General features: G+C 40.5%; 2 protein-coding genes across 4 annotated transcripts; one reads left to right on the forward strand and one right to left on the reverse strand.

Annotated features, from left to right (window-relative positions):
- Positions 1-1,335: 1,335 nt before the first annotated feature.
- On the forward strand, positions 1,336-7,368 carry LOC117432228 (26S proteasome regulatory subunit 6A-B). Of its 2 annotated transcripts, none has more exons than XM_034053822.3 (12): positions 1,336-1,420; positions 2,396-2,476; positions 2,742-2,867; positions 3,122-3,226; positions 3,543-3,605; positions 3,737-3,874; positions 4,041-4,184; positions 4,638-4,786; positions 4,967-5,063; positions 5,610-5,755; positions 6,399-6,480; positions 7,049-7,368. In XM_034053822.3, the coding sequence occupies exons 1-12, from the start codon at positions 1,379-1,381 to the stop codon at positions 7,157-7,159; spliced, it is 1,284 nt and encodes a 427-aa protein (XP_033909713.1). In that variant the 5' UTR covers positions 1,336-1,378; the 3' UTR covers positions 7,160-7,368. The 2 variants fall into 2 exon arrangements, with proteins under 2 accessions (XP_033909713.1, XP_058858230.1); XM_059002247.1 differs by lacking the exon at positions 1,336-1,420 and adding an exon at positions 1,606-1,650.
- A 146-nt stretch (positions 7,369-7,514) lies between these two features.
- Positions 7,515-26,396, reverse strand: LOC117432230 (transmembrane protein 178B-like). 2 transcript variants are annotated; one of them, XM_034053824.3, is made up of 4 exons: positions 25,722-26,392; positions 16,718-16,831; positions 14,825-14,962; positions 7,515-10,420 (listed from the first exon to the last, which is right to left on the reverse strand). In XM_034053824.3, the coding sequence occupies exons 1-4, from the start codon at positions 26,113-26,115 to the stop codon at positions 10,176-10,178; spliced, it is 891 nt and encodes a 296-aa protein (XP_033909715.1). In that variant the 5' UTR covers positions 26,116-26,392; the 3' UTR covers positions 7,515-10,175. The 2 variants fall into 2 exon arrangements, with proteins under 2 accessions (XP_033909715.1, XP_058858232.1); XM_059002249.1 differs by lacking the exon at positions 14,825-14,962 and having other exon boundaries at positions 25,722-26,396.
- Positions 26,397-27,033: the final 637 nt, after the last annotated feature.

Raw genomic sequence — 27,033 nt, forward strand, 5'->3', positions numbered from 1 at the left:
AGGTGATATATAATCAGATATCCTTTACACCTGCTTAAAAGGTAAACGGGGAAGTTGTGTTAGACCACATTAGATGTCCTTGCCTTTTACAGCAGGCGTCCTTTCATAGCTGGCTGAACTCGGATGTTGTGTTTCGGGTCTGGTCCACGATTTTGGATTGTCAACTTGTACTTTGAACAGGAGATTCAAGGGGACGTATCCTGCCAGAGATGTCAGTCTTACACAGGGCTGTGTGTGACCAGAACATGTTCAGTAGGGTCTGATGTGGGATTATGTAGGTAGTAGTTAAGGCACGTGCTATCAGATCACATGGTTTTTAATTTCTCAATTAGATACAAACACTCGCACCTGCAGTTTTTGGATTGCTTTAATAGGTTTCTGTTTATTGCTGTTCAAGTTACATTTAGGATGTGCACATGGGTTCTAGTGCAAGAGCTGCAACCAGACAAGAGTTTAAAATAAAATAAGTTTATATAAATGGCTTATTGTATATTGCTTATGGGTATTGTACTGGAATCACATAAACCCTGTACATCTGAAGTTTGCATTTGTAATTTTGTAAGGTGATTTTTCTTTTTTTTTTTCTTAATTCAATCTGCGATATAAAATCCTTCTTCTGTACATATATATATATATAATGTTGTGCTCAAATGTGTGAAATTACCTTTGACATTTGCATAACTGGCTGCATGCCAGTGTCTTTTTAATCCCTTGCAATTAAACACAGCCTTTAATGTGTCCCAAGTGACTGTGGTGAACAATGGTTTTCTTTTATATTAATAATAATATTAATGAAGTTGGTGAACGATGGATTGCTACACGATTTGAATCGAATGAGAAAGTCAGTAACATAAACCAAAAACACTTAGAACGACTGCAAAAAACAAGATTTTTTTTTTTTTTTTTAGTGCTGTACGTTATTTCACAGTACTGGATAGAGCTTTGGAGCCCCCTGGTGGTTAAATAGGATTATGTTCTAAATTTAAATACAAGTATCGGCTTCGGATTTACACTAAGTCGTTATTTTTTTTAATGAAACAAATAGATATTGATCTTATCTCATAACAATATAATCAAATAATTCTACTATTATTAATATTCAATTAACCTAGCATCGACCAAAACAAAGATGGAGACCACGCTCAGTGGAGATTTGAAGTAAAAGTATTGTACCACCAGATTCGACATACAAAATTGAAACAAAACACTGCCTTGCAAAAGTTATGTAGACATTTTATTTTTTCACACACACATTATATATATATATATATATATATATATATATATATATATATATATATATATATATATATATATATAAATCTGTTTGTTGAATCTATTCGCTCAACTGAATTTACTCGATTTCAGAATTTCCGAGATGGCGTCCCTGAATGACAGATCGGTTTGGGATGAGGTTGAGGTTGGTGATTTTATTCATTTTGTTTGTAAAATATTTCGGATGATAATTTTATGTTATTTAAATGCACTATATTTGTGATCAGTACCGTGAGTACCGATGTTGTCCATTGTGTTACCTTGGTGTTCACTGTAATCCAGCGGTAACGGCATTAGTCGGTCGGCCTGTGTGCATTGAGAGAATGACACAGGGAAATAGTTCAGATGAGTCAAGACGTACAACGCAGCTCTCTGGTACTAAATCCGTTCCTACTTTATAACCGTGTAAAAAAAAACAAACATTTAATAGAAAAATAAGCAAGAAACTACTGTAAAAAAAAAAAAAATCTAAACATGATTGCGGCTAGTAATTGTCATGTTTCTAAGGAAATGCTTACCATTTTAACAATTTACTAAGTGTAAAGTGTTATGCTATAATGTTGTATTTTAAGTATTTGTTAAAAAAAAACAAAAAAAAAACGTTTCTTGTAATTTGTTTTTCTCGGCTGTTTTCCACCAAGACTGCCGACACGACAGTATTTGTTGATACACAATAGCGGTATATGTTTTGCCGGTAGGATATAAAAGGATCTTTACGGTTTTCAGTGCACATTTTAAATGCAAGATGCTAAAAATATTCAACTGCAGTTAGAAAACGCACGCTATGATATGTTATCAATCAGTTGACTTTTTAATACCGAGTTTTAGACGACCCCCCCAAAATAATTTGAACCATTACTAAGTGGCCAATATTTCCTGTACCCTCTCTCTAACAGAGCCACATTTTCGCTACGACTCTACCTTCTTTATTTTTGCACCTCTATTCATGATTGAGGAGTTGGCTGGTGATATATCATATCAACAATACTAACATGGTTAGATTTGAACAGCAACTGACTGTGTGCTTGTATTCAGCACATTAATTCATCTTCTGTGTATATCTAATGGTATAGATATTCAGGGGGACTAAGGATTCGGCCTACCTTTTTTTTAATGACAGGATGGAATTGGCGAGGAGGTTCTCAAGATGTCCACGGAGGAGATCATCCAGCGAACCCGCCTCCTGGATAGTGAAATAAAGGTAGGTGTTTTTATGGAAGGCAGCTCCATCTTTGGAACCGATAGCCACTTTTCTGTTTTGTTTTTTGGAAGTTTTATAATATTTAACTTTCAGTATTCAGCCCCAATGACAGACTACAGAAATGTGTGACTGTGTCGCTGACATTTCTGCTGTGCATGAATGGCCGGGTGAAAGAGGATGATGCCAGCAAAGGTGCATTAAGTGACGCTGTTTAAACCAGGGTGTTTGTTAATGCATTTCAATGAAAACGTTGGTTTTCCCTCAGATCATGAAGAGCGAGGTCCTGAGAGTGACCCATGAGCTCCAGGCAATGAAGGATAAAATCAAAGAGAACACGGAAAAGATCAAAGTGAACAAGACGCTGCCGTACCTGGTGTCCAATGTCATTGAAGTGAGTGTGACAGCGTTGGTCAAGTTTCTATGCAGAAATGTGCCTTTACCAGCGTAAACGTAATTAGCTGAGGTTATCTGTAGTGAAAACAGTTTTCAATCGCAGGTGGAAACTTTCGCAGCTGGAAAATAGGTACGCAAGAACATAAGAGAGTCTGAGAAGCAGCCGTTCATCCACTCAAGGCTCGTTCCTGTTTTAAGGAGTCTCCTAATCGTTTTAACATTCTTAACGTGACCTATTCATATGTGTTCTAGTTGCTGGATGTGGATCCAAATGACCAAGAGGAAGATGGAGCCAACATTGATCTCGACTCCCAGAGAAAGGGCAAGTGTGCTGTGATTAAGACATCAACCCGCCAGGTATGACACAAGCTGGTGAATTAAACCGGTCTAGTAAACTAAACACAGACATCAAAGTGGAAGCAATGGATTGGGTTTGGTTGTAACATTTTTCCATTGTGCATTTTAAATGAACCCAAGCAAATAACATGCAGAAAGGCACGTTTGAAAAATAATATAGTTAATCGGTTCACGTGAGCAATGCTAACGCATTCAGTGAGTAATATGTTAATGTTTGAAGGATGGTCTTGGTGGGAGCTTGATGTGAAAGCTAATGAAACCTCCACATGCACCGTATGATCCTTTAGGAATTCAATCTGCTTTGTTTCTTCCATAGACATACTTCCTTCCTGTGATTGGATTGGTTGATGCAGAGAAACTCAAGCCTGGAGACCTTGTGGTGAGTGTTGTGATTTAAATGAAGAGTATGTTGTTTATTTTGTTTGTTTTTGATGCTAGCAGTAATATTGTGAAATGAATGCATGTCACTTCGCAAAGTATATATGGGCAACCTTTCTCCTATTATTACAGGGAGTGAACAAGGACTCTTACCTGATTCTGGAGACTTTGCCCACAGAGTATGACTCCAGAGTCAAAGCCATGGAGGTGGATGAGCGCCCCACTGAGCAGTACAGTGATATCGGAGGACTGGACAAGCAGATTCAAGAGGTCAGTGCCTTTTGACCCAATAAAAATAGTTTAGTGTCGTTTGCCACACTGATTTATCACAGCTTAACTTGTGTATGCTTAAACTGTTTGAATGCTGTGTGGGTAGGGTGATGGCTCAGAAGACTGTTACAGTGCAGCACCTTGATCTTGTCCTCTTGTTCTGCAGCTGGTTGAAGCCATTGTCCTGCCAATGAACCACAAGGAGAAGTTTGAGAATCTGGGGATCCAGCCTCCCAAGGGAGTGTTGATGTATGGACCCCCAGGAACCGGCAAGACACTGCTGGCTAGAGCCTGTGCTGCTCAGACAAAGGTTAGTGTCCTGAAAGAGAGACCCAATCTTCTGTGATGTTGTGTACCAACTTGTCATGTAGCAAGGTCCTCGTGAAATGCAGATATTCACCAATATGTAGAGTCAGCCTTCTGTACATAAGTTTTATATGTGAGGATTTTCTCTTAAATTAAGGAAGTCTGTTGTAATATAGTACCCCCCCCACCAAAAAAAAACAAAAAAAAACAAAAGTGCTGTATTTGTTTGTGTAAAATAATGTGACGAGGAGCATGAACTGCATGCAGAGTGAACATTTACCTGATTGAATAATTGAAAAGTTGATTATGTCCACTTAGATTTTAGGTTGTTAATTTGTCAAAAAGTATATTACTTTTTATATGGTTTTATTGACAAGCCATTATCCAGTTAGGACCCAGTGTGTATTGATCGATTCTGAGTTCCTTCTGTTAATCAGTTTACTGCATTGCTTCACAGGCGACTTTCCTGAAGCTGGCTGGCCCCCAGCTGGTCCAGATGTTTATTGGTGACGGAGCCAAGCTGGTCAGAGATGCTTTCGCTTTAGCCAAGGAGAAAGCCCCCACTATCATCTTCATTGACGAGCTGGACGCCATTGGTACCAAGCGGTCAGTAAACTGGCATTGTTATCATTGCACACTTGTGTGAAGCCTGAGCAGTTGTTTGCGGTTATACATGGTTGCTTCCTTTTCGTTCTAGAATTTATATTTGGGAATAACAGCAATACAGTTGTAGTGCAAGTTTTAGTTTGTAATCTTCAGTTCTTTTTCTTTAACCTTGTCTTGCAGGTTCGACAGTGAGAAAGCTGGAGATCGTGAGGTACAGAGAACCATGCTGGAGCTTCTCAATCAGCTTGATGGGTTCCAGCCCAACATGCAAGTCAAGGTAACTTATAATACAGCATTGGCTGTGAGACTGGTATCGTGTTAACACTGAAATTATTTATTCGACTTAATCATGGACTTGACTGTTGTTTCTGTGCTTTGTACACTATCTTAATGACCAGGCTTGCATGGATCAATTTATTTGTAGCAAATGGAGGGATGTTTGTTTTTAGTTTATTAACTGTTAACAAACATTGTTAATTTTTAGCTAAGGGTTAGGGTTAATAAAAACCTGATTTAATTTACTAAACATTACTACAGTAACAATTTGAACCGATTTCAAGCATATGATCGAGTAGTTTTAGCTGGCCTATTATGTTTGCAGTTTTAGCTGGCCTATTACATATTATTTACTAACAGTTAACAGAAAATAATGTACATTAACATGTTTATTAGCTGTTTGTTAACAATTAATAAACAAGTTATATTTTACTGGTAATGCATTAAAAAGAAACCAGTAAAAGAGCAGGTGTTGCTGAAATTGTTGATCTTGATGAGAGTTCTGCATTCACTGGTTTTTTCGTTCTTGTTTTCCTGTGATCCACAGGTTATTGCTGCTACAAATCGAGTTGACATCCTTGACCCTGCGCTGCTGCGATCGGGTAGACTGGATCGTAAGATTGAGTTCCCAATGCCGAACGAAGAGGCAAGAGCCAGAATCATGCAGATTCACTCCCGCAAGATGAATGTCAGGTAAGCGCAAGCAGGGGCAGTGCCTTTCTACATGTGAATGAATCAGCAACTCAGAGAAAGCATGCCCAAGATCTACATCAGGGGTCTCCACCCCTGGTCCTGGAGAGCCCCTATCCATAGGGTGTCTGTACATCATCAGTGGCTAAAGATCTGGAACACCTTTTAATCTGGACTAATTAAGGCAATAATTAGTTTAATTAAGTAACTGAGCGATTGGTTGAAACGAAAACCAGCAGCCACAGTAGCTCTCTAGGACCAGGGTTGGAGACCCCTGATCTACATGGTTTATATTACAGGGATGGAAATAAGACTCCCATTGCATAGCAGTTTGATCCATTCCTGGTTTCACTGTGAGTTTAATAAAAGACACACCTGTGCTTGTTACCTATACATTGGGGCTAATCAAGATGGTAGTAAAACCTGTTATAGGTGAACTGCTATGCAATAGGAGTTTTATTTCCATCCCTGTTTTAAAGAGATCTATAACTGGTGTTTGAGGGGAAGAAGTGTGACGAACATGACCCAGGATTCATTGTATTCATTTTACTGAATTGTATGCACTTTCCTTGATAGGATCTGATTAAATATTTGCCTAAAGCTTGGAAGTCCTTCACTTTACATTGTCTTTTTCTTCTCTGTACAGTCCTGATGTAAACTATGAAGAGCTGGCCCGGTGTACTGATGATTTCAATGGAGCCCAGTGCAAGGCTGTGTGTGTGGAAGCAGTGAGTATATATATTTTTTTCCAAAAGTTTTTTTTAAATCTGATAATACAGTGCAGTGCTGAGCGTCCTAATTAGGGGGGTTGGACTAAATTTTCTAAGTATTTCAACTTTTAAGATTAAACCCAGAAATGAAACCCATTACATAGCAGTTTGATCCATTCCGGGTTTACTACGAGTTTCATAAGACACACATGAGCTTGCTTCCTATACATTTGTGGCTAATCAAGCTCATAGTAAAACCTGGAATGGGTGAAACCGCTATGCAATAGGAGCCTGATTTCCGTCCTTGTTAACCTTTTTTAACATTCAAATTTGGTAACCACTCGGATAAGTTTAGAATAAATGACTTCAATATTATTATGTATTAAGACTACATATGTAGTGTACTAATGTGTAGATGGAATAGATTATTAATGTCTTAATGTTATTTAATAATAAACACCAGTATCTATTTCACATGAATGTATCTGATAATGTTCAAATGACACAATTATAAACCTGCAAAGTTTGAACTGTAAACTATTACCGCTCCTAATCCAGCCCATGTAATTTCTACACTTTTCTGTAGGGTATGATTGCGCTTCGCAGAGGAGCCACTGAACTGAACCATGAGGATTACATGGAGGGCATTCTAGAGGTCCAGGCCAAGAAGAAAGCTAACCTGCAGTACTACGCTTGAGCCCAAGCACTGGGGCGCAGAACTGGGAGGGTGACACTGAACTGGGCAGGTGACACTGAACTGGGAGGGTGCAGGGGTATGTGTATTCACAGGTGGAGGCTGGGGCAGTGCACAAGCAAAAAGGATGTAGCTGTATTGAGACTTCTGTCTTGTACTATGTAATTATATTGTCCTTCTGATCAACGCAGGGATTAAACATTTTCCATTAACATTGTCAAGGACTTCTCTTCCTTTGTGTCGTTCGTCTTGTTTCTGTATTTTCAAATCATGAAGTTAAAGTTTACAAAGACCCCTCCCAAGGCCTAGTTCCATTGTCACGGTCGTGAATTGTCAAAAATAAACAGACAGTAGTTTGTTGAATATTTTAATAGAGAATTGAAGTTACATTTGTTTTTTTTGTTTGTTTGTTTGTTTGTTTGTTTTTTAAAATAAAATTAAAAAAAAATACAAGTTTAAATACATTGGAATGAAATAACCTTATGTTTTCATGCTAGGCATTGCTTTTCCTCCTCTTATTTTTTAAACAATGTTATAATAAATTAAATTGAAAAAAAAAAATACAATATTAAACATTGGTGCTATTTGCAGAAATGCTACTCTGTATGTCAGAAATGTGTTGATATTTGTACAAATAATGTATCATACACCATACAAATGCAAAACATTTATGCAGTTCTGTACAAAATACTTATGAACTTGCTTCTAAAATTGGGAACTTTCTTACTGAAACTGTACATTGGCTTAGAATTCGTTGTGGAAGATGGTTTGTTTGTTGTTTAGCTTGCTTAGTTCAAGTATAAAATTGTGCTTTCAGCTTCTCTGTGTTAAAACGACCACCAACCAACCTACCTTGTACTTTTTCATATTATTCACATGGCAAATTTGTAGTCTTAACCAACCTCCCCATGAAATCTGAGATTGATACTTGTTTTTACTCTTTTAAAATCTAAGTTTCATGCATTCCTAACGCAATTGTTATTGGCATTTCAATACCAAGTCTTATTCAGTATCCTTTCTTGGTCATGGAGGAAATAATCTCCAACAAGTAATTCAAAAAGCTGACAGTCATTTAAAAGGGAAATCGGGATGGATGACTTGAGTCTTGGCAGGAAACGGGGCATGGAATCCTGTTGGAATCCTATGTGCTCACTAAGGGCTCAGTGCCTGGGAAGAGATGTTATGTGGCAAGCACAGTAACATGCTGTCCTAGTCGCAGTATACCCTCATTCACCTTGGCCCCCCCAGCACCGAGTGTTTTGTGCTTCTATTGGGATTGTTTTCGTTTCGGTGTAGGATGTTCACAAAGGATCGTTCTGCCAAGTTATGTTGTGGAAATATTCTGTTTTAATTAATTAAATTTCAGTTCATAGTGAACATACAAGCATGCAGAACTGGCACTTGGAAGGAATTCACAGTATTCTGAGCCAGGATCTATTCTCTGTAAGCTTTGCATGGTATTGTCTAGCTCTCCCTTTTACAGTCTATTAGTACTGTACAAAGCCAGCATGATGCTATATCTAAAAAGCTCTTGATACTCACTTTGGCTTTACTTCTCTTAACCTCTGAGAAAAAGTCCTTCAAAACCACGGTAACTAATCCATACTGCCATTCGCCTGGTCTGAATGCAGTGCATTGGTAGATCGATGGGGTTTTTTATTGGTGCTTGGCTGGGGGCAGGCAACTTTGTTAACACTCACTAGAGAGAGTTGGCGAGGGACGTTGTTATGAGCTTCAACACAACAATACTAGTGACTGGCTTGAAGCTGGCTTTTGGAAGACAAGTTAAAGCAGGGTTACATCAAGGACAGGTCTGTTCTCAGTTACAAATGCCTGTATTTTAAACAAAAATGGAAAAAGTAAAAAAAAGTGCACACGCACAATGCCTTAGTCTCTGTCGTCTTTGCTGCATTTTTTCATGTTGCTTGCTTAAAATGTAGTGCTTCCGTCCCTCAACTTTACAGATCGTTTCTATACTGATGGAGACCGTATATATCACTGGGCTCATCATTCTACTAGCAGCACATTGTGAAACGCTCTCATCGAAGTGATCATAAAACACTGGCTTCTGTTATTTTATTGAAAGATACTCTGCACAAAATACCAAGCTGTCCTACTGAGTCCAAGCCATGACTTACCTTGGCACTATTTCCTCCTGGGTTAATCTTTAAACAGTAACCTGTGATTTAAGGCCAGTATTAAGGATTCATTATTAAATGTAAATTTGGAGGGTAGAGGATATAGTTTTATTTTTTTAATTTTAGGTTTGCATTATTCCTCCAGGGAGCGCTGTAGGGCTATAGTTTCTAGCTTTACCTAATAAGGTCACTGGCAGGTTACCAAGGTTACAGACCGTTTTTAGCCATTGACGCGTTCTATATGTTCAGGTCAATTACTGCTTTTATATTTTCTGTATGCACAGTTCTGCACGGCAAGTCCTTCAGCCATTTGAAAGCTGAAAGCACATTTCACTCGTCGTTTAATCAGGACTGACAGTATTGGTTCCAGTGTGTGCTTGTAATCTTCCATGACGGGAGGCTGCAGTGGGTAATAAAAAAAAAACACTGTTCTCCTAATAATAATAGTAATAATAATATTATAAGTCCACATTAAATATTGTTGTCTTTTAACAATCGACAGTTTATGCCAGCATAATATTTTTTTCCTTTTTTTTTTTTTTTTTTTTTAAGAAACCAATAACAATCACAATACAGTCCAACCCGACTAAAACACACACGGGACAGAATTTCGCCACAACTTTTTTTTCTTTTTTTCCCAAATACTCAGAAGATGTATTTTTTTTTTTTCTGGTTTACGGTTAAGTTCCTGGAGAAGCACCATTATTAATCAGAATCTCTACAAAGCAGTCACTTGCGCTTGGGCGTAAGTGAACAAAAAAGTCTGGTCGGGCCGTGGCAGGCAGAGGACCCCTCCCCTCCAGTCACTATGGTTTGTACTCGCCAGTGCCGTCCGAGCCGATGGCTCTAAGTGTCCTTGTGGCTGTGCTTCCCGCTGCGTGTCAGACTGTTCCGTTCTCCTGCCTTGGTTTCGGTGCCATCGTGCGGGGGGCACTGAGGGAAGGGGCTAATGTACACAGGAATCCGGCTAGCAAGGTCAGCCCCAGCCCACCCCAGGCACAGAACATAGACCAGCCGTAGCCGTGGCTGATGTCCTCCGGTAGTCCGTACATGTGCCGCGGGTAGCGGGACAGTTCAAAATTTATCCCTGCGACGCAGGTGCACAGGGAGATGATGCAGCAGGTTCCTGATGGGAGAGAGCGAGCGAAAGCGATTTTATTTAGTCCGTTAATATCCTCTTGCAAAGACTCTTCCCTTCAACCTGTTAGCTGTGCCAGAGATGACCTTGTATTATTTTTCTTTACCTCCTACAACTACTGCACAGAAACTGTATTGTTCTGGTCATAATTATTTGCCTGCAAATATGCTGTCTACCATAGACGGGGCTGTTGCTACTTGCAAGCTGCAGAATAAAACTGGCTGAAAATGTCTATTTGGTAAGGTGCGTTGGAAGACTTAACAACGAAATAAAATGTATTGTAATTGTGTTTTCTTTTTAAATGTCACTAATTTGATACCTGTATTTGAAGTAAGGATTATGGCAGGATTTACAGTAACTGCCACTGTAATATAAACCTTCACTATTACTTGATGTTTAAGAGTTCAATTCTTAGTAATTACTCAAGGCTAACTTACGACAACACACACACAAATCTACACTGATCACGGTTACTTCTGAGCGGTTGTGAACTCTGAGTTTGCTTCCCTGTCGGTTGCTCTTTGTTTGCACTGAGAGATGGCTCGGAGAAAGCCCTAAAGCACACGCTTCATTTTGTCTGTATTTTTAGACTCAGAGAAGCTGCATCTCTCTGATGAGGGTCTAGTGGAAGAGCTTTTACATAAACAGGTCAATGGGGGAAACAGCCAGGAACGCATTAACGAAAGAGCAGCACCCAGGTTAATGCATCCAATAGATCGGAGAGAGATACTGCCGGTCTCCGCTCTCCCCAGTTAGATCAGGCTGCTTTCCAGCAAACAGCCGGTTAGAAGAACAGGCCCTTATTCTGTATGCTGCTGTGCTTTGTCTGTGTGTTTCCTTAAATTCAATGTAAAGGCAAGCTTGTGGAAAGTCACTGATAAAGAAATGAGATGTATATTTCAAGGGTTCTGTCCTGGTTAAATACAAAATAATCATTGAAATTCCTTCTTTGGGAATGATATATGGAGGCTGTTGGCATCTTGTACTCTCTTATTAGCAGGGTGTGTGTGTATCAAATGTATGAATTGCGAGTATGTTTAATAGAAGGACCGAAAGGAGGTTAAGCTATACTGGAAAACAGTTACAAAAGAAAGAATTGTTGAAGAATGATGACAATAGTCTAAGCATCCTTTTTTCAATGCATTTTCTAGCTACAGCTTCAAGAGTGAATTATTTGCCAGTTATATTTGCATTGTCACTACTGTCTGTTTCCAACCACTAAAACTAATATCCTCGTAATTGCCCCAAACGCTCACTATCTAGCGAACATCATGTCTAATGTAGCTATGATACCACCGCAGGCGGGGCTCATTTGCATTGAGTTATTGATCATCATTGCATTCATAGTGATGAGGATTGCATGATGCAGTTCAAGCACAATAGTGTGTTTCTGTTTGTATTGATCTGTCGAATATTAACTGTGATGCTCACCAGATTCCATAATGCCGTTACAGCACTAATGGGGTTATGCATTACAGATGCAATAAAACAAGCCTGGAGGGAATTCCACTAAGTATTACATTTCTTATAAAAGTGATGTAAAATCCCTGAGATTATTTCTGCAGCATGCTTATTTTAAATATATTAAAATTATTTTTACATTTTTTTTATATACATTATAAGAGCATGCAGTGAACACCAGTATCCTTAAGTATTTAATTTAACCTTCATCCGGTCATCTAAGACCTTAAAGCCACACAAAGAGTCAAGGGCTAGTTACATGTCACTGCTTACTGGGTTCATGCTGCAGCATCTGAGAGCCTGTTGGCTCTGCCTCAAAGCAGATGGGACTGTGGGGCAGGTTCTAGTCTAAGCAAAGGAGACTGACAGCAAGCAATACAAAGACCTCTAAAAGCTCACTTAGCTAATCTGGCAGGAGTGTTTCTCAATGGTGGGAAACTCCCCTCTGCACTTGGGTCCAGTGATTTATTCATGTAAGTCTGTCCTTGTTCCTGCCAAACACACGTAATGAAAAAGAAACTTTGATGTTTGGTTGAATAATTGCATTTATTTGTTTGAAGTAGAATCGGTTTCTAAACTGTAGCCTGTGAGTGTTTTGAAAAAGAAACTTTGATGTTTGGTTGAATAATTGCATTTATTTGTTTGAAGTAGAATCGGTTTCTAAACTGTAGCCTGTGAGTGTTTTTCTTTTATCCTATCACTATTCCCAGCATGATTTTATTTGTGTTATTTGTATTGAATTTGTGTAGGGTGTTTATACTGACTGAAAAGCCCACCAAGGAAGGATATTTGCTTGCTGGTTTTGACAAGCCCCTTCTATTTCTAAAAGCACAAGATGAATTGCACTGCCATGCTCTTGTGGAGAAAATAACCTGGGGTATCATTATTTTCTCTGTGTATGTTTCCCCCCTGAGGGATGCATCCTTTACTTAAAGGTTAGAGCTGAACCTCCCTCGCTTGGGTCTGATCCTGCTATTGGCTCGAACAAAATGTTAAGAACTCCCAAAGGACAACATTAGCCTCATAATTCTCATAAATCGTCATATTGATGTTTGCTAAGGGTACTTACGATATGCTTTTTACAAAGCCTTACTCAAGCCCACCATGCGTTGGCAGGGCATCAAAGAGGATCAAGGAACATATTTATTAGCCTAATTAAAACATCCAGTCTAGACTATAGAGGGTGGGATGGTTCAGCAGATTCAGATCAGGATACAAACTCCAATGGTTCTAGAGTTGGGAAAGGTGAATACAATTAATCATATTATTATTATTATTTTTTTTTTTCCCTAACTCGTATCCCAAAATACTCTCTGGATATGTTAATGTCTTTGTAAGTAGACAAACGTTTCGGCCGATCATCACTGTGCTGATTAAAAGCAGGTCGAGCTAGCGTGACCTCCTTCCCCACGGGGAAATAAATAGAAAAATTCTGGCTTGATGAAATTAACCCCACTCGCCCATCTCTGCTCTCTAATCAGAAACTTGATGAAATCTCTTTCACTTTCCCGTTCTCGTGACACTGTTCACACTGTAAACCATTGAATTCCTTGAAGCCGTCTGAGGAGATGGTATCCTTAACTGTGTTTATACTGGACTAGCAGTCTAGGCAACTGACAAGTCACTTTCTGTTCAAAAGCTGGTGTGTGAACATGAAAAGGAAAGGTGAGGAAACCAAACAGAACAGCCCTTGTGTTCACGCATGCATGTCCAGGCCAAAACCACCCCAAAACAAACATGAAAACATGTGCCAGACTGAGTGTTTGTTTACCAGACTAAGAAGTTATGGGCGGGAGAAGTATTTTTATTAATATAAATTCAAAGACGCTTTCGAGCAGGGTGACAGAAAACAACGATTTCTGTGCAAAAATAAAATTTGCTTGTCGATTTTCATTTCTCTATAGAATTTTGTGGTTGCTATGCTACAGTGAGATGTCTGCTTAGCAGTCAGAACATGCAATATTGCATATCACCTTCCAAAGTAATGACTTTTATATGAGGGAAAAGGAAACGGCTGCAATGACTTGTAAACTGTAACTGTTGACTACGGAATGCAGAATGGCTTCTCTGTGGAGAAAACCTTTAATGCAGCAGCCAGTGCTATTCTGAATAGCACAATTAACAGGTAACAATAGTCCCTTTAAGAAAGAGAAACAGCTTGTGGAATACAGACCTGTCGTACCTGCCATGCTTTTTTTTTTTTGTATCTTTCAAAGCCCAAGTTAATTGATAACTCCCTTGTTGTATTTTTGCAGATTAAGCATTGAGGCTATAATAGGATTGTGCTTTACTGCTCTAAGCAATTACTATAATCCAAACCACATCATTTTATTATATAAAAAAAAAAAAAGAAATCCGCAGCAATAATAACACAAAACAATTAGCGGTAACACAGCAAGTTAAAAGAAATGTGAAAAAAAAACCCCAAAGGAAATAAAAAACTCGAGGGAAAGGAGAAAGAACAGTCACCCTTGACAGGGGGTGTCCTGCTTTTGAAGACAAGCTGCCAAGGTCCCCCTATTGTTGAGGCTAACTGCTGTACACTATCTGTTCTTTCTTTCATTTATTTATTTATTTAAATTTAGTCGTCGCCAATGGTTTTTACCCCGGTTTTCTCCCCAATTTGGAATGCCCAATTATTATCATTTTTATCCCGGTTCACCGCTGCAACCCCCCGGCGACTCGGAATGGAGGCTGAAACGCGTGTCCTCTGAAACGTGTTCCTGCCAATCCGTTATTTTTCACACTGGGAATCCACAGCGAAGCCACCAGACCCATAGTGCCGGAGGACAACACAGTGAATGGCTCCACTGCAGACCCGCAGGCGCCCTATCAGCCACAGGGGTCGCTGGTGTGCAGTGAACTGTGGATTGCCCTGCCGACCTAAAACCTGGGCAGGCGGGATTAAGAAAATGACTCTGCGTGTCTCACCTCCCATGAGAAACAACAGCCCCGCCACATACTGCATTAAATCATGCTGCTTGCAGCAGCCGAGGACTCCAATAATCCACCCGAACAGGATAATGGAAACCGCCATCCCGATGAAGCCAGCTGTCATTCGACGTAGATCTAAAGGGGAAAGATAACACCACAAAGGGGAAAGATAACACCACAAAGGGGAAAGATAACACCACAAAGGGGAAAGATAACACCACAAAGGGGAAAGATAACACCACAAAGGGGAAAGATAACACCACAAAGGGGAAAGATAACACCACAAAGGGGAAAGATAACACCACCATCTCACATTCCCGGGAAATCAAAGTGGAGTGTTGGGGGGGGGTCAGAAACCATTACAAATTGCTAGAGCAACACTATCATCAGCTTTAGATCTATTTAATGGATCGGGACGCATTCTGCAAACTAGGCTGCAGCAGCTCCAGGCAGGCTCGTACAACAGAACAAATCAGTTCAGTGACACAGACATAATAGATGCTGGCTAGTACTGATCCCCTGAGCCACGGGGCATTTGCCAAGCATGCAGATATGGGGCAGCAAACTAAGCAAAGGACACCTGAGGATGGTTTATGACTCATTTCTTCAGGAAAGCTGAGCAGTGCAGTGGCTTACCCAGGCGTTTTCCGGGACCCGAGGGAATGGGGGGCCCGAGCCTATTTATTTGTTTCTATGATTTGCTTAGACTGCATGTTCTAAAACAGATGAATGACCAAGCCTATGGGTTCAGCAACAAATCTATACGACACCAACTGGAATACACTTTCATGGCTGACTGTAAACCAGTGCTGTTACTATAGTAATCATCAGAGCAATCCTTTAATGCAGCAATAAAATACCTGCTGCTAGCATTTTTATAATGAAGTTTAATATCATTGATCTGGGTCGGATGGGTAATGCTACCTTTAGTTTTGCATTGTTACTAAACATCTAGAAAATGCCTTAGAAGTAAAAGCAAAATGTATCTGATACTCCTGTCCATTAGTGGTGTGATCAAAATACTCAACAGATTCATATCCAAACTAAGGGCTTGGTTTGATCGAGCGGTACCGCAGTGGGATAAGCTGTCAGCAGAATGAACGACCGTGATGATGTGATCGTGACAAACGCTTTCCATGAAGCCTTTGCACTTGCTAATTGCATTCCAGTTCGGTTAGCTTGCTGCTTACAGACACACTGCACAGAAGCTCCCCCGCCCCCTCAGCTGTGCTGCTTCGGCTTTGTTTTGTTTTTCATTTTCATTTTGTTTCTATTAAGCTCTTTCCGTGGCCTCTGGGAATCTACTGTACAGTACTACTCAGGAGACGGTAGACTTCTCTAGTATTTACTCAAGCTGAATATTTGAGTGAATATTCAAGTTTCTGTGTATTACATACTGCATGCCTTATGTACCCATTGGGACCAAGAGGATTAAATAAGTAACGTATTACATAATAAGAGTCTCTGCTGCCGTTCTTGCTGCAATGACTTGTGACACTTAAAAAAAAAAAAAAGTGACTTCAATAGGTTTGAGAACATCTGGCTGATGAAACTGTGTATTATCATCAATCACTCCCTCCCCTCCAAGTTTATATCTCCATACAGCAGCTTTATTAAACTATACTTACTACATGTATACTTCTTAGTTGTTCCAGATGTGGTTGATAAACAGATCCATCACTGTGTAAAGCGAAGATCAAGATCCATCTATCTGACCAGATTGCCAAACAAGTTCTATATCCTGTCTGTTTCTGTCCACAGCGCGGTGGCTTACCTCAAGAAGCCATTACCCTGTGACAGAAACAGAAGCAATCCACCCCAGGGCGAATCTATTCTGTTGCCTCCCGCTAATCAGAAGGCTGCTGGATTGCTGTGGAGATGATTACTTACGCAGCGCGTGCCACTCGTCCTGTCGGATTGTCTTGGTGATGTTGATGGGGAAGTTCCTCGGAAGAATGGATGAGGAGTAATGGTACTTCACTGGGATACAGCGCTGGATCATACCTGCAACAGAGCACAAGGGTGAACAGGGATACCCAGCGACATTCACACAAGGGCAGAGAGGCTGACACACAGACAGACAGACAGAGACAGACAGACAGACAGACAGACAGAGACAGACAGACAGACAGGCAGGCAGAGACAGACAGACAGACAGACAGAGACAGACAGAGACAGACAGACAGACAGACAGACAGGCAGGCAGGCAGGCAGAGACAGACAGACAGGCAGACAGGCAGGCAGAGACAGACAGACATTGTGTGCTATATGGTATTGTTTATGTAGGGGCAATAAAGCAATGTATGCATTACACGCATTTAGGAATACTTGATCATGTTAAAGTTCAGTAATGCAAATATTTGATTCAAAATCGTGCTGAAATGCACACAGAACATATTTCCCATGTGTATAGAAAGATAGGCTAAACAAGAACAAAGGTCACTTTGGTCATAAAAGCTGTGATAATATCTCTCACTGATGCAGTGTTATTCAGGGCAGATCATCAAACACGAAAACACAACCAGGCTGGTCTCATACTATCAGAGCTGCAGTACAACCTAAAATCAACCAAAACCATTCATCAACACAAAGGCTGAAAAGGTTAACCATTCATCGGCAGGCTAGCAAAGTAATTGATATTCAAGTATAACTGCTTTTGAGAGATGAAACTGTCTGATAACTAAGGACAAGACTCCCTACCCCTAGAACACAGTAGTCTCTGCTTGAATCTTTGAAAAAGGAATGAGTTTTGATAGGTACTAGTATTTTGGTAAGGCAGCGTATTTGCATATTGATTTCTTTATGTATAGGAAATGACTATTCTGTATACTGCAGCATTTAGTTGTGTGTGAGTGCGTCAAATATATTTTAGACAGGCACATATTGAATGTTCAGTCCACTCTTTGCTGCGTTTGCTGAATTCACCTTGTTGTATTTTAATTTTTTAAAAAGAGATGTTGATGCAGCATCTCAGTTTGTCTCAGGTGCAGGAGGGTGTCAGAAACTCTGAAAAGAACAACCCTTTCTCAGAAAACCTCTGCCTTTGTCAAAAGATAACGACCTTCGTTCAGCTCTGTTAACCCGGAGATACTGAATCAGCACAAAGTTCATTTGCTAGATGGACGGGGACGCTTGATGTCTAGCATTCTGACATGTTTACGCGGAGAAGGTTTGGACAGGATAGCTTAACTGTCAGCGGTCCCACATTTCTACCCAATTCAGGTCAAGGACTAAGTATAGACCAGCTGAATTATTGAAATCTGGAATCTACAGCAAGACTTGGTGAATCCTGTTTGTCTGAGCTGAACCGCCTGCCACTTACAAGAACCAGAGCAATCTGAGCACTGCGTCAGCCTGTTCTTAGTGTCCCGGAACACAATGAAATAATAGCGATCTTAAATCTGCAGGGCCCCACAACCATGCTCCTTTTAACACTTAAATATGCAGTGCTGTAACATCACTCTTTGTGTCTATTGAGTACTACTGTGTGTTCTCCCTTAGTCTAGAATTTTGTGAAGTAACACTGTTAAACAGCAGACCCCGTTTATTTGTATTCCCCAAAAGTTCATTTTAGCTGCACGAGACCACACAGTACAAAGGCTTTCACTTAGACGTATTATTCCTTGCGTACTTAACAATGAATTAAATCCCTAAACAAAATGTGCTCATTAAGAATGACCAAATACAGCATTGGTCACCAGTCTCTTGGGTGCTGCGCTCAACAGCCAGTGCACTTGTAAATTACAAATAATGAGAAGCACTTAATGAAAGAGTCTTTCAACAGAAAAAAAAACACAACTGCTGTTAGCGCTATCCCCGTGAGACACTGTCATCCACTCCTAATTATCCCATCCAAAAGCTGGCAGTCAACTAAGGGGAGTAGAAATGTATAGCAGTGCTAGAATGTGACTGTGTGAGTGTGGGGTGGGGCTGAAGAATAGACTTAAAGACAGTACATGCACAAACAGTGGAGCTGGGAGAACCTAATATACAAATCTGCAAGTAAATAACACAGACTATCTGAGGTGCGAGTTAGAAGCTGGGCCATAAATCACAACAAATTATAGATGATAAACGGGTAAAAAAAATCGACCGACTACAGCACTCAGCAATCACGGTGATTAATTATAGCAATCAAAAAGACAGGATAATTAATTAGGGCAATCAAAATGACAATTTGTATACAGGTTTTGTTGTTGACTGAAAAAAATAACTTGACTATACCAGCTACTGTATATTGGATATGAATACAAATATTGGATTCGTCCTTCGGATGAGACGTAGAACTGAGGTCCTATTGTAAGTGACTCTGCAGCAGCTGTTGTGATGCATAGTTAACCCCTAAGTCTCTATAAGTCACTTTGGATAAAAGCGTCTGCTAAATTACTAAATAATGGAAAACGTGAAAAAAAAAAAACAATTGAGGCTTTGCTTTTCTTATGTAGTATTTCACAAGTAGTCAAAGTATTTGGACAAGATAATGAATTACAATTCAGTTAGGATAGAGTATTTATTAAAGCTTAGACTAGACAACACTACCACATTATACATATTTTACACTACATTCTTTGGCCTTTGGCCTCGCCTTTCAAGGCACCCCTGCCCATAAATTAGCTTGCAGATAAATGGAGAGGCTGCCCTCCCCTGTTAGACGAAGGGCCTCTTGCTACAATACAATACAATTTTCAAATTGCGTAGCACTTGTGCTGAAACCAGCTCTGGAGACTGGAGTTTAAGACTGCATTTTCAGTCTGAGCCAGTCAGTCAGACTGATTGATAGATTCTGGCAGCCATTTCAAAAACCTGGGTGCATAATTCATAAAAGCTCTCCCACTCAGTCTCGGGCCAGACTGTGGGAGAATCAAGATGACCAAACCATCAGACTTCCACAGTGTTTGGACAGGACATCACAGAGCTATACTGAGTTCAATATGACATGTGCCTTGTATTGGGACACCATGTCAGAAATACAGCCAGGCTGAAAACCTCTTAAGTCAGGAACTTCAAGTCCGGAACTTGTTCCAGCAGCATGTTCTTTAATTACTGAATTGAGCATTCCAGAGCTGTCCAGTTCCAAGCAGGTATTTAATTGTTTAATTGAACCTAAGTGTCCTATTGAATAATTACAGACCTGGTTTTGAACACGTTTTGGAATGGACTAAAAGAGTCACAATTGAGTACCACTGTCCTATTTACAGCACACACTAGTTAATGGTATTAAGGTTAAGATTGGATCCCAAGAATGTAGAATTCACAGTACTATGCATGACAATCAACTGCCATGCGAACGCCCTCATTTAGACCTCCTGCATCTAGAACATTTGAACCTATCTCCTCTCTGCTGCTGGTGGAACAGCTGCAGTTCCTGCTCCTCTGTGCCTCCACAAACTGTAGATGCTGCGATTCAACAGTGCTGCGCCTGCACTCCACATTACTCATGCTATTTTAAGCAATTAACAATTGTGTTAATTAAGTAAGAAGGGAGATATTTTTTAGCCTTGGCATATAAGCATGTGTGCCAGTGTTTTGTACTAAAATACAACACGGATGTGTGGGCAGTTGTTGGGTGTTTTAAAAAACGTCTGCAATTAAAATGAATTTTGCTCAAAATAAACCATCTTTGATCACGAACAGCAACCTTTAAGGGCTTTACTAAAAGCCGGGGATTGCTAAAACAAAACCTCTTGACGTCACAGCACAAATCTTGCAGGCTTATTAACTGGAGATGGTCTTGTGTTTTTTTTCCCCTGGGTAGTTTGTGCATTCGTATGCTCATTATAGGCTGGATTGGTTTCAGCTTTCAGTATTACCAGAAACATACTCTGAGAATGAATGCCTCCACCCAACACTCCACTTATATCCTGCTAATTTGTTTTGTTCACTCTTTGTGGATCCACACATCTGTAAATGTATATGGTGTACAGTACATCATTCTGCACTCACCATCTTTACATTCAAGAGAAATCCTTTTATTTATTGGTTGCAAATGCTTTTGCAAGAGCGAACTGAAAAGGGGCATCAAGCATAAAACCACAAACAAAAAAATCGATCATTCAGTGGAAGAACTCGATACACCTGCAATAACTTCTGTTATGGGCAGTGGTGTAGTCCTAAATCTGAAGGTACCGGAACGGCACAAAAATATTGATTGAACTTCTAGTAAACACATATAATAAGTAATGTGTGTGAATGATACAGGTAGTGTGCTTAGGGTGTTTGGATAGGGTGTTTGAAATGGGCCTCTTGTTGTCGACTATCTCACTGCATTACAGCAACAATAATATGGTTTGTTCTATTGAGTCATGCCATGCAAGTGAGTGTGCTGGCTGACTGAATGTTAAGTTCAAGTCAATCTTGCCATTGAACATGTTTACCTTTTTTCCACTGTACAACTGAGGCCGTGACAGGCTTAGGAGGAGCTTGGTTGTTTTGCCACTGCAGAGCCTGAGCTATCGCTCGCATGTTAGATGTAGATCATGCAGTATTAAGCGCCGCTGTATTTGAGTTGAGAATGACGGATCCAGAAGTTATGGTCGTATTTTTCTTCGTTTCGTTCTTCATATATTACTGAACACAACTAAAATGCAACGACGGGCTGATTATGCAAAGAGCAGAAGAGTGCTACTCGAAAAGAGAGCAGTAATTTGGATCTGATGAGCATGAAAATCATACTTTCTGCCCCTCTGAGCCAGATTCATATGTCGTGAGGCCAGGGTTTCACGGTGTGGTTCTGACTTGGGCTCAACAAATAGCCGTTGGAAAACCACCCGGGCCTGGAGCCCTCACAGCTCGGATGTACCAGTGGAAAATATTACAGCCATTCCCAGACTGAAGGAGGGAAGGAAGCAGGTTTAATTTGGGCTGGGAGCGGAGGTTTGCATCTCTGCAACGTAGGACACATTTGAAGAATGTGGACTCACAGCCAAGAAATTATATTTCAGCAAAAAGAAAAAGGGAATGACATTACAAGATGCTGCTGTTGGTCTCATTTTGTTTTACATTTAGACCTCTCAGGAAACTCTGATCCCTGATTTAAAAAGCAATTGTCCTGATGGCTAAGTTAAGATTTGGATGCAGCATTGCGGTGACGCTATGAAAACAAATGGAGGAAAAACTCAGTGAAGAAAAAGAACACACACACACACACACACACACACACACACACACACACACACACGCACACACACATACACACCCTTTATAAATCATGCTGTCATCGCTGCAGACAGCAGGAAATACGGCAGTTTCAGAAAGCTAGTCACAGCGGTGTGTTATGAAAGATTAATAAAAGAGAACATTTGGGAAAACCATGGGGCTGTAGAACATTAGAATATCATTTACCTTTCTGGCACGCTGTAGACAGCCTTCCACTCAACTTCAGAACCCTGCTAATCTTTGCTGAGCTGTGGTGTAATTCAATCATTGCACTCTGCGGGATAAGTACCGAGCCTGAACTTTTTATGTTACACATTTGTTAACCTCCATAGCCCTTGTGTATTAAGTCAAGCGCTGATGTGCTTAAATTCTGCTAAAATCCTAATAATTATCCTGCACTTGCATGGGTCATGGTGATCATCTGTTTGACAGAGGAAACTCCATCAGCTGTTCAGCTTACCTATATTTCCATTGTTAGCCAAATCGCTCAATGAAAGTGGGTTGGATTTGTTTCGTACTGTATGTGTGTATTTGGCTCATCTCATTTATGTTTTGCTCAAGCCTGTACACCATCCACAGCAATGCAGTGACAATTTTTTCTGTGTGTAACGGCGGACGCTGGGTGTGAACCAGCGACCCTGAGCACTGCAAGCGAGCGGGTCACCTTCAAGTGGAGGTGAAGCTCTAGCCTCTAAGGCAGGGAAGATGAGACACCACCTCGAGGGGGGGAGGGGTTCAGGAGGAGCAAAAGGTCACAGAAGCGAGACACATCCCAGGGTTTAAATAGAGAGCCTGATAATAACGAAGGGGTAGCGAATGCTCTGCCCCCTGAACCTCACAAAGGCTACAAATATACTGTACAGAAGTTTATGAACGAGAGGAGGCCGTTTGGCCAGTCTAAGCTCATCTGATTCCTAGTAATCGATTGATCTCAAGTTGGGTCTTAAAGGATCCAAGTGTTTCTGCCTCAACAACATGACTAGGAAGGCAACCCATTCCATACCCTAGCCACTCTGGTCCCTCCCCTTGCACTGTATCTGTGCAGATCTGTGGCAGTGTAGGTTAATTCAAACCCTGACCCTTTGCATAAACAGGATTCCCAACAGACGAGCATCTAAGGGTGCCAATCAAAACGGGGTTGCAGGTGTGTGGAAGCTGATTATTTTGCAGCACGAGATAAAGACCTCTGAGACGTGCAACACAGGAGCCATGCCTAGCTCAGCCTTGTGTTACCTGCTTCTGACTACAGCAATCAGACATCATTGTTTGTTAGTGTTAGTTAAACCCACTGTCATTACAACAGCACGGCTATAAGCAAAAATAGGCATTGATTGCTGGATTTAAGGAACTGAATATGCTTTCCAGCTAGCACTTATGACTCTTTCCTCATGAAATCACTTGCTTACAGCTCTCCACTGGGAACCAGATGTGTCTCGTTGAGTTATATACTGCATGTCAAGTTAATGAATGAAATGAAGCAAAGTGGTGGTTCAGGCAGGGAACTCACTTTTAACCTGAGGTCAAATCACGTAAACATCAAGCATATTTTAGACACTTCCAATAACAGAACAAACTGTCGAATTGAAATACATTTGCATTCTGTTTTTTCTCTATTTGAAGATCCACCAGTTGTCAGCTTTAATACACTGTGCAGCATTGGCTGCATTTTTGTATAAATCTTTGACAGCGACCTAGTAACTGAGCTTTGGTATTTTTAATAGAGACCCTCTTTTAAATTTCAATTGAATTTATTTAGGGTAACTCTATGGGATACTCAGCGTCAGAACTTACCATTGAATGTTTGGCTTCATGGATGCCAAGTTATTATTTTTAATGTTGTAATAAGCTGTACATTTCTGCAGCTTTACGGTGTATACAGTCGGTGTCTGATATAGCCTCACAGCAGGTGATGTTTCTGTGAACGCTCTGCCTGACATATTAAACAAGGATTTCATGTTAAAATTATTTTTGCAATGTATTCCTTAGCGTTGCAATATGCTGCATGAATTACATGCTGCGTGTATAAACACATATTCAAGTACTGTGCTGATTGGAGACCTGGCAGCTCCTTGCTTGAAATATTTATTTATTTAGATTCCGTGTCAGTGACCAATTTATTTTATGATCACACTATGAATTATGTATGGCACAACTCAATATGTATATATAGTGTGCGTGTGTGTGTGTGTGTGCATGTGCATGCATGTGCGTGTGCGTGTGCGTGTGCGTGTTTGATGGCACAAGAGATTGAAGTTTATCCAAAGATCAGACACAGCAAAAGCAATGTTTGCTAATCATTGGTATTCAAATGACCTTTAAATGTTGAGGCCCTTTGTGTAGCACTGGCACACTGAACCCCATAGTATATATAGTCTTGATTACGCATGGTGATCGTTTTATAAAAACTGGAGTCTATTCACTTGATCTAAACAGCAGAGGATCTTTGGAATATTGTTTACCAAAGCTGAAAATCAAAAACTGAACAGTGCAGGGCCCTCTTCAGTGTGTTGGTGGACCCCAGTGTAGTCTTGCTGCTTGGGGTGTCAGCTGCACATTATAGACTGAACCCCAAAAATAAATAATTCCCAGCCATGTTGGAAATAGCATCAAAAGATTTTACAGAATACCAGTAATTGTCTCCAGATAACACAATTATTTAAAGCCATGGGGCCTGTAAACTAATTGAGGTTCACCTCAACAAAAGGCAAATGGGTCAATGCATTATCCTAAGCAGGGTGCTAATTGATGGTAACTTCGCTTGAGACGTGATACATATAGGAGGCTGGGTCTCAGCTTAATAAATAGTATTATTTCTGAAAGATAATCAATTATAATCGAATCATTAATGTGAAATTGAGTAAAATGTGAGCAACAGCCAATTATGAAACTTAATGATATCAAATCTGGTTCTAGATAATTTGTTTAATGTTTAGTAGACAGATACAAATACCACCGTGTGCCTCTAATGCAAGACTATTGCAAGGTTCCTCTAGAATATAAGCCTTATTCAAATAACTAGACACAACATATACACAGGTAATGCATACATGTATATACTTCAAGAGAATGTGTCCTCTCTCTCTCTCTCTCTCTCTCTCTCTCTCTCTCTCTCTCTCTCTCTCTCTCTCTCTCTCTCTCTCTCTCTCATCAGCTACACTACCTCACCTACCCAAACCCTCCCGTACCCGGATGTAAATCAATAATTAATTATTTGTTTTTTTTTTCTCTGCTAGCGTCGCCGGACCCCTTAACCACACAGCTACCAATATGCTGCTGCTGTCCGTCGAGACTATATCGCGATTAAAGTAAAACAGTAGATTTCTGTGTTCAATTCCCCCCTAGACTTTTTCTTCTGCGTCTCATGGTGTTTGGACCGAATCAGAGCTTGGACGGGAGTGAGAGAGACTGGGGGACCGGGGGACCGGGTTAAGGAGCTCGCTTCAGGACCCTGGACAGAGCTCACATTGTCTTATAACTGTAACACACAGCAAATAAAAGAACCGCTGCTTTGACCAAAACGCGGTCGAAGGCAGACAGTGTATACGACTAACCATCAAACGATTTCATAATATTAATAATAATAATAAAAAAGTATTAAAATAAAAAAGGTATCTTAATACAAGCACGCGTTATCAAATATTTCACACAGGTTTATTTGTTTTGTTTGGTTTTTTTAACATTTAGGCACACTAACAATGATAATAACAGTAATACATAAAATAAAATAAAAATACTGTACCTTTATAGATGAGGTCCTCGGTCTCAATATCAAATCCCTCCCGGTGACACCGTCTCCACAGCCCCGAAATGGTCGAGTTAAACTGCCGGCTGCAATGAGACTCCATGGCCGAGGCAGCCGCTAAGAAATGCCGCTTGACTCTGGGAAGTAGCCCACTCCCTTCTCCCTTCCCTTTGCTTTTATCCCTGGGCGGCATGCGGAGGGGAAGGTTGTGATTGGAAATATAGATGTATCCCGGGTCAGTTCTCTTGTTGGAATAATTCTTACACCTTTCCCGGTGCCTCCGAGCATCTGTTTCGTACCAGTAGTCGGTGCAGATGGCCATAGCCAGCAACCCTAACGCGCATAACGCCAAAAAGAGCCCGGTGCTCGTTAGAATCTTCATGGCAGCCATCTTCCCTTCTCGCGGGAGACTCCAGAGAGAGACGAACCCCTTCTTTGCTTCCCGGCAAAATTAACCACAGCTGCAAAATAAATAAAACGACAGCTACAGACTCCTACACCCTGCTGCTGTCCAGGGCATGTCGGGTGCTATTTATCGAAGCCCGCTCTCAAGATAAGTGCTTTCTTTTGTTTTGGTTCCTCCAGACAGATGTGAGGTTGAGCATCATCTGTTTGGGATTCTGTGTTGCTTGTTCAGGACAGATGGAGGAGTCCAATGTTGAGGGGAAATGGTTGATGATGCAATCCTTTCTCTTTCCTCTTGGGATTTGATGTGGCAAATCACAAGAGGAGCCCGAGAGCTCTCTCGCATCCGGCTCCTCAAATAGATTATTTTCAAAAATGTAAACTGTATCACTTACAGTCGCTGCTACTGGAAAGAGAACGTGGGTTACATTTAATTAAGGAGTACTCCTGAAAAAAAAAGTCAAGATAAATATAGATTTAAATCGGCAGATGCACAAACGTGCACAGCTAACTTCATACATACAACACATGCCTGCATACATACAGTACACACACATATATATATATCTAACAGATTACAGGCAGTGTATTTGAGTTGTAATTATATGGCTACCCATGTTTTGTTGTGGTTATATTGTTGTGTTCAGGGGTAGTTACAAAGTATCTGACTATTGGTTGACATTTACAAAGTATCTGACCGTTGGTTGACAGTTACAAAGTATCTGACCGTTGGTTGACAGTTACAAAGTATCTGACCGTTGGTTGACAGTTACAAAGTATCTGACCGTTGGTTGACAGTTACAAAGTATCTGACCGTTGGTTGTAACCCACCTGGGCACACTCTAACAGCCCTGAAACTGATTTGACGACACCTGCCAGATTCAAACCAAGAAACAGTACAACT

This window comes from Acipenser ruthenus, chromosome 27, assembly GCF_902713425.1.
Source record: "Acipenser ruthenus chromosome 27, fAciRut3.2 maternal haplotype, whole genome shotgun sequence".
Classification (NCBI taxonomy): domain Eukaryota; kingdom Metazoa; phylum Chordata; class Actinopteri; order Acipenseriformes; family Acipenseridae; genus Acipenser; species Acipenser ruthenus.

Bases quoted from the DNA above. Each gene is read 5' to 3' on its own strand.
- LOC117432228 (XM_034053822.3), top strand. From the start codon at position 1,379: ATGGCGTCCCTGAATGACAGATCGGTTTGGGATGAGGTTGAG. The intron at 1,421-2,395 runs GTTGGTGATTTT...TTTTAATGACAG, and splicing joins CGGTTTGGGATGAGGTTGAG to GATGGAATTGGCGAGGAGGT. The intron at 6,481-7,048 runs GTGAGTATATAT...ACTTTTCTGTAG, and splicing joins AGGCTGTGTGTGTGGAAGCA to GGTATGATTGCGCTTCGCAG.
- LOC117432230 (XM_034053824.3), bottom strand. From the start codon at position 26,115: ATGGCTGCCATGAAGATTCTAACGAGCACCGGGCTCTTTTTGGCGTTA. The intron at 14,963-16,717 runs GTAAGTAATCAT...TTTCCCCTTTAG, and splicing joins GGACGAGTGGCACGCGCTGC to ATCTACGTCGAATGACAGCT. The intron at 10,421-14,824 runs GTGAGACACGCA...CTCTCCCATCAG, and splicing joins GCTGTTGTTTCTCATGGGAG to GAACCTGCTGCATCATCTCC.